This window comes from Esox lucius, chromosome 18, assembly GCF_011004845.1.
Source record: "Esox lucius isolate fEsoLuc1 chromosome 18, fEsoLuc1.pri, whole genome shotgun sequence".
NCBI lineage: Eukaryota > Metazoa > Chordata > Actinopteri > Esociformes > Esocidae > Esox > Esox lucius.
Window position 1 is genome coordinate 10432816 of NC_047586.1, and position 12853 is coordinate 10445668.

Consider the following 12853-nt stretch of genomic DNA (forward strand, 5'->3'; position numbering starts at 1 on the left):
AGATCTGTAACTTTTGTAAAAACCGATATGCATAACTACAACTTCTCTGGCATTAATGGTTGATTAGACCTATCATAAACAAACACCTTTCCCATTGTTTTCCTGTCTTTAGTGATGTGTTCCACACACAGCTTTTTAGAACTGAGATAAATAATCATCATCAAAAACGAAAATTCCGAATGTATTTGTTTTAAATACAGAGAACACTGCACCCTTTTCTTTCCTTTCCAAAAAAGTTGAAAAAGAAAGTTTTGAGTGAGGAACAGAAGCGTTCCATTTGCAGTGGTTTCTTAATTTTAACCCTTCTGTTCCACACCCAAAACCTTACTTTTTGACTTTTTAGGAAGGGAAATAAAAGGTGTAGTAGTCTCTTAATTTTTTTCGGAGGTGTAGATTAGTCTCATAAGCATGACTGCTACTGTGTATTCTTTCAAATTACACAATTTAGAAGTAGACTATGTTGTAGTTGAACAACTACACTGACGTTTGTAGGTAATCTCCTCACCTTTATGGCACGCTCCTGCTCCGGGGCCACCAACCTCCTTTTAAACATTTTATTTGATACTTTTTAAAACATTAAAATACAGTATGATAACAGAATGTGCAGAATTGTAAAACATGACTTATCAGACACATATCTCTGTCACATTGTTAAACTATTAGTATTGCATGACATTTGTTTTAAACCTGCTGCATTTGATCATAGTCAGATAACAAAATGTCAAGATTATCGTTAGTCAACTGCAAATGTTTCTACACCATTGAACTTACTGGAGTTGTAGTGAAGTAATAGAACTTATTTATGTAAATTCAAGCATTAGAATATAATTAAGTGAAATCTATTTGAAGCCTAAGAAGTATACTCCTTTTCGTTCATTGGTTCAACTCCCCTCTGGGGTCTCTGGATGAGTATGGAATCATGACTGCTTGGATTAGTTTGTCTTGGTGATGGTGAACTGAAGAGTGGGCCTGGGTTCTCAGCTGAGTAGATAATGAGTTGGTTTTGTTTCTTTGTTCTGCATTTTACTCTGGCGCAAAGCAAATAAATAATTTCAACAACGTTTAAAAGCAGAGACACACAGGCTACCACTAGCATGAAAATGATGAAGATAGTCTTCTCTGTGGGACGGGACATGAAGCATTCAGCACCAATTCTGGAGCAGATCTTTTGTTTACAGTGGAACGACAGTTTCATGACAAATCCATATAAGTAGTACTGTCCCACAATAAAAGCAAGCTCTAACACAATCTTAAAGAGCAACTGGGTCATGTAGCTACGCAGCAGAATTCCCTTGATTTTGATTTTTCCTCGGTCATCTGTGTATTTGGGCCTCTTTAACCAGCCATTGTCAACCTGACTCTGCAGTGCCTCTCTCATCTTGCCCTCCCGGTGTATGACATGCATGGCATGCGCCAGGTATAGAAGAGTTGGTGTGGAGACAAAGATAATCTGCATGACCCAGAAGCGGATGTGTGAGATGGGGAAGGCCCAGTCATAGCACACGTTGTTACACCCAGGTTCATTGGAGTTGCAGGAGAAATCAGACATTTCGTCGCCCCACACGTTCTCTGCGGCTGCCCCGAGAACCAGGATCCTGAAGATGAACAGGACACTCATCCATATCTTCCCGATGGTCGTTGAGTGGGACTGCACTTTGTCCAATAACTTTGAAAGATATGACCAGTCCCCCATTACCGCTGTGTATTACCTCTGTGGGGATAACGTTTGAAGTGCCTTTTATTCACGAATGCCATTGTAAAGAAAGAGTGAAATCATACACAATGCATTTTACAGTAGTCTAGTGAGTTGTGAAAATACTAAAGACTTACATTGGTTTCCAGCACTATTTTTAATTTAAAAACATTTTAAATACAGATTAATTATATATTTTTATCTATATCTACATTTACATTATATCCAACATTGTCCCCAGTTTGAGATTTACTTACAGGTTATGTTGCTCCGATCAAAAACTATTTTCATCAAGAAGCTAGTACCCGAGGAATTATGTTTGTAAACTCTGGATTACAATATTGAAAAAAGGAACGGTTAAGTCATATTTATAAACCAGAAGGGATTGGTCAGCCTGACTCACAATCATACTTATTCGTCTAAACCAATCAGACCCTACATTTCTTCTGAATTGCCGAAAGCAGTTTCTCTTCCTGTAAAAGTGAAGAGCAAGATCTATTGTGACACTCAAATCCCACTCCATGTATAACATAATTGAGAGTATGTGCTAGTTCTCACATCTACAAATGTGTTGAGTCATTCAGACGTTGACTGTTTTTCTGTAGAAAGCTTGACAGCATTGAAATTTGTGTCTGGATATTTTCATCTGTATTATTTCACATGACTAAGATGCTCCATGAGCAATTATAGTGCCTAGGACCTTCATTTACTTGATGTTATAGACTGCAGGAACACTCTGAAGCACTGTAAAAGTGGCCATTGGGTTCTTGGTTACCTTCCTGCCTGGTGTACCTCTTGTCCGGTTAATTCGTTTGTCTGGATAGCCTGCTCTAGGATGGGTCTTGGTGGTTCCAAACTTATTTTATTTCACAGTGATGGAGCCTACATGTGCTACCAGGAATGTTCAATGCTGTGGCAGTTTTTTATAACCTTCCTTGGTTCTACACCTCGGCTATTCTATCTTGGAGGTTTACAGAATTGTATGTATTTGGACGTTATGGCTTCGTTTTTTGCTCTGACATCCACTGTGATATGTGGTACATTTGACAGTGATAGCAAATAAACTGTTCAAATGGCAGGCTTTTGGTCATGACTGATCTGGACTGTCTGCCTGCCCTCGGCCCGCTGGAGGAGAATGTTTGGAACAATTGTGACTAGGGTGGGAGGGGCCGTTAATGATCTTCCCTGCCATCATCCCTGCCCTGGAGTCAATTAGGATATTGATGGAGGACCGGTAGTAGCTGATGTAGACCGCATTGGAGTTTATCCCTGCAGCAAGCTCCAGATCCAAACCAGCATGATGCAGGACATGAAGATTGACTTACAACTGCTGCTTAACAGGTTGGAGGACCGATCCAGCTTTAAAGATAATGGTTCTCAGGAATTTAAATGATTCAGCGGATCTGACAGCTGAGCCTTCAGTGTAACGGGGTGGAGATCGATAGCTCCCCTGTAAGTCAACCACCAACCTCATGGGTTTGTTAATGATAAGTTCCTGGGTATTTGACTGTACCAGGCCACAAGGCAGTCAACCGTACCATTGTTCATTTACTCATCAGTGTCAATGATGAGACCGACCCAAGTGGTATCAGCTAAAAACCTGAATGCTTGTAGAGGAAAAGTCGTTGGTGTAGAGTGAGTGGTGAAGGGATGTGAACATGCACCCTGGCAGCACTCCACTGCTGAGGGACTAAGAGTCCAAAATGTGTTTAACCATCTTCCCAAGTCTGCAGAAGAACTGCTTTATTATTTTCCCTCCAAGACTACCGTTCAAACGTTTGGGGTCACTTAGAAATGTCCTGGTTTTTGTCCATTAAAACAACATCATATTGGAATGCTTGCCTTCTAGGCAGAGTTGCAAAGAAAAAGCCATATCTCAGACTGGCCAAATAAAAGAAAAGATTAAGATGGGCAAAAGAACACAGACACTGGATAAAGGAAGAACTCTGCCTGGAAGGCCAGCATCCTGGAGTTTCCTCTTCACTGTTGATGTTGAGACTGGTGTTTTGCGGGTACTATTTAATGAAGCTGCCGGTTGAGGACATGTGAGACATCTGTTTCTCAAACTAGACACTCTAACGTTTTTGTCCTCTTGCACAGTTGTGCACTGGAGCCCCCGACTCCTCTAATCATTGTGGTTAGAGCAAGGTCGTTTTTTGCTCCCTTTTCCAACATTGTATGTTAGACAGACTTTACAGGTTTAAGTGTCTGTATGCCAGGGGGAGATAGTGCCCATGAGTGGCATGGGTGGCATTGTCCTATGGCTTGTATATAGTGCTGTGAGCATGGTTGAGAATTCAATATGTTTTGTAGAACATTTCACCAGTTGGTGTGGTTAAGATTCACCAGTGATGCAAGATCTGTGAAATACAGGGGTTCAGCCCAAGACCACTGACTCATTGTGACTTTTTCATTTACTCATTGTGACTTTTTCATGTGTTTGTGGCAAGGGATAAGGCTTTGGGAGGCTGAATATGATGACATACACATTTTTTAGGGGAAGTGCCTCCCTGCTTGGTTCTGAAATGAGTAAAACGGGAAAGGAGAATGTAGGATGTGAGCACGTATGAGGGTGGGGTGTTTTGACACATGATAATACAAATGATGGTCTCAAGCTATAAGAGTAAAGAATCAGGCTCATAAAGAGAGGATTACTTCAGTAGAGAACAACTGCTGTGAGACCACTGTGCTCACTTCTGAGGTAAGAAAGATGCATTGATTTTTTCAACAGATGTTTTTTTAGATATTACTCTCTCATTTAAAGAATTTGAAACCAAGTGTATTGTTACATTCGTGACATACAGTATGCAACCCATACATCCAAACCCTCCATGTTACATAGAACATTTACTGACTACTGTATAAACATGTAGTTCATACAGAATTCACATATTATGTTATCTTTTCTTTGTACATTTAGCTACACCTGACAACAATGGGGGACTGGTCCTTTCTTGCCTCCCTGTTGGACAAAGTACAGTCCCACTCTACAGCTATTGGGAAGGTTTGGTTGACTGTCCTGTTTGTGTTTAGACTGCTGGTACTGGTTGCTGGGATAGACAAAGTATGGGGAGACGAACAATCACGTATGGAGTGCAACATGAAATCACCCGGCTGTAGGAATCATTGCTATGACGTTGCGTTCCCCATCTCACTAATGCGTTTCTGGGTCCTTCAAATCATCTTTGTCTCCATCCCAACTCTGATTTACCTGGCACACGTCATGCACGTTATCCACAAGGAGAACAAACTGAGACGAAAACAAGTAAAAGGAAAAAATGGAATCATTAAATTGCCCAAATACACAGACGAAAAGGGGAAAGTTCACATGAAGGGGAATCTGCTTGCCAGTTATATGTGCAATATCTTTTTTAAGATTATATTTGAGACTGGATTTATAGTAGGTCAGTTCTACCTGTTCGGTTTATTGTTGCCTAGAAAGATTAATTGCTTTGGAGATCCATGCCCGGGAATCCATGTGGAGTGCTTTATATCTCGTCCCACGGAGAAGAATATATTTCACATCTTCATGCAGGTGATGGCTTTTGTGTCTCTTGTCCTCAATGTGGTGGAGATGTTCTATCTGATTGGGACAAAAGCGAGGCAGAGGCATAACAGACCATCAGCAGTTGAGATGTTTGCACTTGATGGCAAAAACCAACAGTCCCATAAAGAAACCTTTTGCTGAATATCCAATTAAATCACTGCCTAACTAAATGTTTTCTTTTGTATTACGAGAGCTATAAACCTCATAATTAATAACAAGTACTTACAAATTCAATAACTTGTTTAACCAGTATTCTCTGACCGTCGTGTAACACTGAGAAAATGTTTTGTATTTAGTTTTCATTCCAATTACACCAAGAAGGGGTGTGGCACACAGTACTCTGAAAACTGGAATGTTCAAACATATGATAAGAAATTGCTGACTTGGGGCTTAAATATCTCAGGGCGTCTGAGGAATGTTTTATTCGATACAATGCTAGATTAGATACCCAGGCTTCAACTGAACATGTTATTTGATTTGTTTTGTGATTTGTTTTGGTTCATATGGATCATAAAATAGCAATGTGCATTTGATATGAAATGTGCCCTTTTAACAAATAAAGTGCATCTGTCAACTTCTATTCAACTTTAGGATTGACCTTAGATACATTCCTTCCATGCAGGCAGGCAAGTATTTAAGATCAGACCTGAGGTTGAATAGCTTTTATGATGTTACGTAATTTCTCTTCAAGTGTAGATTCCTTTTTTTCATGATGTGGCTACACCAATATCAGTGAAAATTACATAGATGGTTAGATTGTGTTAAAGATATCGCATCATCAAATCTAACAGAAGTACCTTTACTTGTGTCACTAAATGTAAGCCCAAGTTGGCTTATTCTGTACATTCCTGCAGATATATAATATAAATTAGCTACAGTGGGTGGTCTACTGGCTTTTCAAATACATTTATTATTATTGTTCAATACCAGTACAAATCTGTTTGATCTCTTGACAATAAATGACAATATCCTTCTTTTGCTCCATGATGTACTTTTTAATATATGCTTTACATACAAAGAAAACAAACATCTCAATAGTTGCCTGTTTCTCATCTTCCTTTATCTTATGACATAAAATACAGTCCAGACAACAGTCATATTTGTAAATTGTATTTACATTATAAATAAATTCCTATATCAATTTGAATATTTACATAAGTAAATGTTCAGTGTCACTTTAGAATATATCACAAACAATGTATGAGGTTTCCCCTGCTCGTGGATTAGCCCAGATGTGGAAAGGGATTGGCCTGCCCCATCCAGTTTATGGAGGGTTTAGTAATCAAATACGGTGGCCTTTTTGCAGTCTAGCAACTCCTTTCTACCTCAATCCAGCGAGAACATTATTACAGTCTAGACTTCCTGATTGAACGGTCAGCGTCATAAGAACCAATGGACATGTTTCAACATCGACTGCCCTGAGTCCACTGGGAGTTTTGGCAATGATGCAGAGCCTTAATCATGAAGTGGATGTCAAAGCAATTGGGGAGAGAAATGGGATGAAAAAGTGTATGAGGAATGAATCAAAATGCGTACATAACCACAGAAATACCCTAGGAACATCCCTGTAAAAAGACAATACTACTGAAAATTAGGTTGCATAGTATATCTATTAAATCACATTGATCTTATAAAGCCATTTTTCACATCAGCTCCATAAAAGCCTACTGGCTATAGATATCCAGCAAAAACCCAGAAGAGCAACATATGCAGATGCAGAAGTACAATAGCTAGGAAAATCTCCCAAGAAAGACAGGGAACTAGGGACAACTCAGTAGAGGAGCCAGGCATCGAGTATTTCATTTCCTCCCAGTGCACACCATGAACAATTAAAACACGCTGACTTACCAGAGGACAGTAAACTACAGCCCAAGTCATGTGTGTAAATGTTACACCTTCTGAGTGGTTCCCAAAGTGCAAGGCATCGCACTTTGGGTGTGTCTGTATGCCATGAGGGCTTATAGATGTATGGGGCGATTACAATTACAACATTATTAGTTGATTTACAAAAAAAATAAGATTCTTGCTCAAAATTGTAACTTCTACTGTATTGTATAGAATCAAACAGAGCCTAACAATAATCATTCGATCCTAAATTACTGTATCTCAGAACCGTCCCAGAGGGAATTCTACCCCTGTCCAAATTGGCCACAGAAATGTCCATAGAGTTAGGGACTGGCGAGTGGTAATCACTGTCTTCAGGCTTTGCTGGAACCAGATGCATGAAGGTTCATCTTCTCATTCTGCATCATACTGCTTCCATTCAGACCGCTCTGTATTGTGAAAGCTGGAGTGGCTTTGACTCTTCTGGAGCGAGAACAACACTTGGAGCAGATCAGATAGAATATCTCCACCACATTCAACAGCAGAGATACGCATCCCACCACCAGCATGAAGATGATGAAGATGGTCTTCTCCGTTGGCCGTGACATGAAGCATTCTACGGTAAACGGACAGGGAGCTCTGCTGCATACGATCTTTGGCTCCAGCACGAACCCATACAAATAATACTGACCCACTATGAACGCTGACTCCAGCAAAATCCTGAAAAATATATTGACCATGTAACTGGCCAGCAAGTCACCTTTGATTTTGACATGACCCTTGTCATCAGAATATTTAGGCATTTTCCCCACCCCACTGCCAGCCTGATTTAGCCATAGCCTCATTTTGTTCTCCTTGTGAATGACGTGCATGACATGTCCCAGGTACACCAAAGTTGGAGAGGAGACAAAGATGATCTGAAGCACCCAGAAGCGGATGTGTGAAATGGGGAAGGCATGGTCATAGCACACATTCTTACAGCCAGGCTGTTTGGTATTGCACACCATGCTAGACTGCTCGTCGCCCCACACCTTCTCTGCCCCAGCTCCTAGAATCATGATCCTGAACACAAACAGCACAGTCATCCAAACTTTTCCGATGACCGTAGAGTGCGACTGCACTTTGTCCAGAAGTTTTGACAGGAATCCCCACTCTCCCATTTTTGCTGCTTATGAAAGCAAAGAATAAGAAAGAAAACATGAGTGCAATGTCAATGTACACTAGTTGCAAGTAAACTGATTGAGTTCAGCAGTAAACACATGAAGAGGAACATCATCCAATGGGATGTAGTCAGTGTTAAAGAGAGAACACAAATGGGACTGTATGGCTATTTCCTAGACAAGACCGAAATGAGCTTGAAAACCCTCTGCATAACAGGAGATATCCTGCACTGTCTGCTGTAATGATGTCTACTATTTTGGCATTGCGAGTGCTGAAAAACCCACGGTGCTCTCTTAGGGTCACTCTATCAGTATACATGCTATAGGTGTGTGGTCTGTATCAATGATTTACCTGCTCTAAGTAATGCACACACTGACAATAAGTAAAACATTACACGTACCAAATTCTTTATTTAAATTGTGTATGATATATTATTTTAACTCCTTTACTGGTTGTAATAACTGTTGTAATAATTTGTACTGGAGGTTATGTTTCACTTTTAATGTTGTATTGTAAATATACTGTTAGAATACTCAAAGCTTATTGGTTAATAATAATTTTACATTTGCATTATTACGTCTATTCATGTTAGAAGAGAAAAACAGTAAAGTGGTTCATAATTATACACAGGCAAAAATAAAGAAGACATTTAATATAACTTAGGATATCTCTTACCGTTAAGGAGACAGTTTCAGCACTGGGCACCACAGCCACCAGCTTTGAAATTATAAAATGTTACAGGTGCGTAGTAGCCAACAGCAGTCTACCTTGAACTTTAGATTTGTCGAATTGCACAATGTTCCTGTGATGTAAGAGGTCACATTGGTTGTTCGGGAAAATTTGGGTGTACCTGGGTATGATAGTACAAGTTAATAAGTGTTAAAAATTGGCAACAAAATGATAAACTGCTTTTCCACAGAAAGTCATTATTATGGCTCAGCGTTTCCGCCTAAATCATCAATAACAATGAAATAGCCTTCCAATTTAAGGCTTAGCCGTGGTAATTGCTCATTTGAAATGGTGTTAATCAAGGTAGAAAAAGGTAATTTATTGTCATGACATTTTAAATCAACTTTTTCTTTTGATTTCTTTAAATATTTGTTATAGAGTACATATCTTTGTTATTGTCAGTACTTTCTTAGGGTTCTTCCTGGAATTACAATATTTTTTGTTATACTAGCCTATAGTTATGAGCCCATTTATCTATTAACAACTTATCTAAGCCTGTTTATGAAGAGTGAAGAATGATGTGCCATTCTGATGACAAGGGCCATGTCAACATACTTATTTTCAAATTATGCCTAGATCAATAATTTGATCTAGGCATAAATTAGGGAGTAACGGATTACAAGTAGTCAGTTAAATGAAAAAGATCACAAGAAGTCTGTTACATGCAAAAGGATTTTTTTACAAGCAAAAATATTGTAACCATATTACAGATAGGCTTACTTTTATTACAGGCAGGCCTACGCATGATTACGTCTTGGATTTCTTTCTGGAAAAGATTAGCTCTGTGAAATAATCATGACAGGTTGCATGTTTGAATTTTTTATGTAATGTTTTAAAAACATTGTTATTTGAACCCAAATCACAGTTTTGCGCCTCAGTTGTAGTGTGTGAGTGATTGTCATGCGTGAAGGGCACACACACCGTGGATGTAAAACGTCTACACACCCCTGTTAAAATGCCAGGTTCTTGTGATGCGAAAGAATGAGACAAAGGTAAATTATGTCAGATCTTTTTCCACCATTAATGTGACCTATAACGTGAACAATTCAATTGAAAAACAAATTGAAACCTTTGAGGGGAAAGAATGAAAAATATAAACCTTAAATAGAAGTTAAATATAAGTCATTACACACCTGCCATCATTTAAAGTGACTGTGATTAATCACAAATAAAGTTCAGCTGTTCGAGTAGGATTTTCCTGACATTTTCTTAGTTGCATCTCAGAGCAAAAGCAATGGTCCGCAGAGAGCTTCCAAAGCATCAGAGGGATCTCATTGTTGAAAGATATCAGTCAGGAGAAGGGTTCAAAAGAATGTCCAAAGCATTAGATATACCATGGAACACAGTGAAGAGAGTCATCATCAAATGGCACTTCTTTTTCAATAATGTTTTGAAGCAATAAAAAACGAATAGAATAATGGGCTAACACATCCTTAGAATTTTGATAATACAAAGTCAGATTTTGGAAGATCATGGGTTATTGGGTTAATTGGAATGACTGAATATCTGACAGACCTTCAGTGTGCAACATAGAGATGTAGCCCAATCATATTGAGGTATAAAGCAATGGTTTAGAAACCCTTTCCGAAAGCACTGTATATAACCCATAATGTAAAATGCAAATTCTGTTTTTGGCCAGCTGTGTAAACTCTAACATTGATTGATACTGCAAAAGCTGAAATATACAATCACTCACTTCTGGTACATGTGTCAAGTTTGGTAATGGTCTGCTATAGTAAAATAACTTAGAAAACACTACTTCTTGCTCTTTACTCATGTTAATTTAACAGCTGTATAAATTAATAAATGTGTATTATTCTGTCATGCTTAACTGATTTTGTAGATTTTCTATGTCTTTCCATGCAGGCATTGGTACAAACAAAACACCACAAATGTTTACACAATATATTTGATTTATTCTTTTAAAATATACAATGGACCCTTGCAGATTTGTGTACATACACACATATTGATGGATAAAATATATTAATGGAATACATTAATAAATCACTAAATATAATTTCAAAACCCCACAGGAAGATGTAAAAACTTGAGATGTGTTTTTGACATACCATGGTGATATTAAGAAATAGATTTCTAATGTCAGTATTTATCATAATTTAGAGTCAGTGTAATATATCAGTACAAATATATTCATTTTATAGTAATCCACAATTGAACAGCACACATTGAACATAAATAGAGAAAATACACGGTCTAAATCTAAATATGAAAAAACATTCATTCAGGCAGACAATATTACAAGAGATTAAAATACATTCAAGGCAAAATAACATTAACGTGTTCTAATGGTCACCTAGCAGCTTTTTCCCTTCCTTGGCTCCATCCAGACTGCCCCCTATACTCTGGCCACTCTCAAACTCCACGTTCATCTTGTTCTGTCTCAGGGCATCCATCTCAGTATCCACATGAGCAGACCAGCCAGGAGGCACTGAGGCGATCTGATAACTGCGCCCTTTGGGACCACCACATCGGACTCTTGTACAAAACAGATAGAGCACCTCAATCACATTTAAAGCAAGAGACACACAGGCTACGACCAGCATGAAGATTATGAAAATGGTCTTCTCTGTGGGACGGGACATGTAGCATTCTACCGTGAAAGGGCAGGGAGATTGAGAACAAGGGAACATGGGGACCATGACAAATCCATACAGGTAGTATTGGCCCACAATGAAAGCAAGCTCTAGAATAATCTTAAAAAACAACTGAGTCATGTAACTGCCCAGTAAATTCCCCTTGATTTTGATCTTCCCTGCTTCGTTTGTGTATTTGGGCTTCTTCAATGTGCTGCTGTCAACTTGGTTCTGCAGCATGGCTCTCAGTTTGTTCTCCCGGTGTATGATATGCATGGCATGCCCCAGGTATAAAAGAGTTGGTGTGGAGACAAAAATGATCTGCATGACCCAGAAGCGGATGTGTGAGATGGGGAAGGTCCAGTCATAGCACACGTTTTCACAACCAGGTTGTAGCGTATTGCAAACAAAACCAGACTGTTCGTCACCCCACACACTCTCTGCTCCAGCGCCCAAAACCATGATTCGGAACAGGAACAAGACACTCATCCATATCTTCCCGAGGACTGTCGAGTGTGTCTGCACCTGGTCCAATAATGTGGAAAGAAAACCCCAGTCGCCCATTTTTGCTGACGTTCAACAGCTTTCTAGAAAAAAGACATAAAACATGGCTTCAGTGAATCTGTTCCATCTTATCTGTGTCAGCTTGTTAGCTTTTCATTATGTTTTCATCCTTAATCATTAATCTTACTATTGGAAAACAGACAGATTAGCCAGAAGCCAAGAGCTTAAATTCAATATCCCTTCAATCTCTTGCATTTTCCTTTAACAAAAAAAAACATACTGTTACAAGTTTCTATAATCACCTGTGTTAGCTTCTAACAAGTATCCCAAAATACAAATAAAGTAATAAATTAATTATATACAATAAAAGTTACTATAGTAAATATTTAGTATGAAATATTAACTAATAACATAAACAACTAGAAATGTAAACTTATTTCATCTGATAACAATACGTACACAAACTTGATTAAATAAACTATTAGAAGAGAAAAAATAAGAAGAGAAATGTTACGCTTACCTGGTCCTGGCTCTATGAAGACTTTGACCAACTGATCGTTAACATGAGTTGAACCTTGAGTATTTGGGGCCTGCAGTGAAGATTGCGTAAAGCACCTGCAGGTTCACTGTCAGGTTGTCATAATCAGCAAATTCAAATTTCAAAGTTAACCTTTAGAAGACTGACTGGGAGGCCCCGCCTAACATAAAATGTTTTTATTGTATTGAATAAAAGAGATCACAGAGTTGTTTTCTGTATGTATGATGGTCAATTAGCTCAAGTAATACAAGCAATGCCAC

General features: G+C 38.7%; 4 protein-coding genes across 5 annotated transcripts; 1 reads left to right on the forward strand and 3 right to left on the reverse strand.

Moving 5' to 3' along the window:
- Window positions 1-290: 290 nt before the first annotated feature.
- On the reverse strand, window positions 291-2119 carry LOC105017939 (gap junction Cx32.2 protein-like). The gene is made up of 2 exons (XM_010882999.3): window positions 1951-2119; window positions 291-1711 (listed from the first exon to the last, which is right to left on the reverse strand). The coding sequence occupies exon 2, from the start codon at window positions 1691-1693 to the stop codon at window positions 851-853; it is 843 nt and encodes a 280-aa protein (XP_010881301.1). The 5' UTR covers window positions 1694-1711; window positions 1951-2119; the 3' UTR covers window positions 291-850.
- A 2205-nt stretch (window positions 2120-4324) lies between these two features.
- Window positions 4325-6447, forward strand: LOC105017940 (gap junction Cx32.2 protein). Its single transcript, XM_010883000.4, has 2 exons — window positions 4325-4394; window positions 4614-6447. Exon 2 carries the CDS (start codon window positions 4629-4631, stop codon window positions 5379-5381), a length of 753 nt encoding a protein of 250 aa, XP_010881302.1. The 5' UTR covers window positions 4325-4394; window positions 4614-4628; the 3' UTR covers window positions 5382-6447.
- Window positions 6448-6551: 104 nt separating this feature from the next.
- On the reverse strand, window positions 6552-9000 carry LOC105017941 (gap junction Cx32.2 protein). Of its 2 annotated transcripts, none has more exons than XM_010883002.4 (2): window positions 8901-9000; window positions 6552-8229 (listed from the first exon to the last, which is right to left on the reverse strand). In XM_010883002.4, the coding sequence occupies exon 2, from the start codon at window positions 8222-8224 to the stop codon at window positions 7439-7441; it is 786 nt and encodes a 261-aa protein (XP_010881304.1). In that variant the 5' UTR covers window positions 8225-8229; window positions 8901-9000; the 3' UTR covers window positions 6552-7438. The 2 variants fall into 2 exon arrangements, with proteins under 2 accessions (XP_010881304.1, XP_010881303.1); XM_010883001.4 differs by having other exon boundaries at window positions 6552-8232.
- Window positions 9001-10849: 1849 nt separating this feature from the next.
- LOC105017942 (gap junction Cx32.2 protein) lies at window positions 10850-12682 on the reverse strand. The gene is made up of 2 exons (XM_010883003.4): window positions 12576-12682; window positions 10850-12138 (listed from the first exon to the last, which is right to left on the reverse strand). The coding sequence occupies exon 2, from the start codon at window positions 12113-12115 to the stop codon at window positions 11261-11263; it is 855 nt and encodes a 284-aa protein (XP_010881305.1). The 5' UTR covers window positions 12116-12138; window positions 12576-12682; the 3' UTR covers window positions 10850-11260.
- Window positions 12683-12853: the final 171 nt, after the last annotated feature.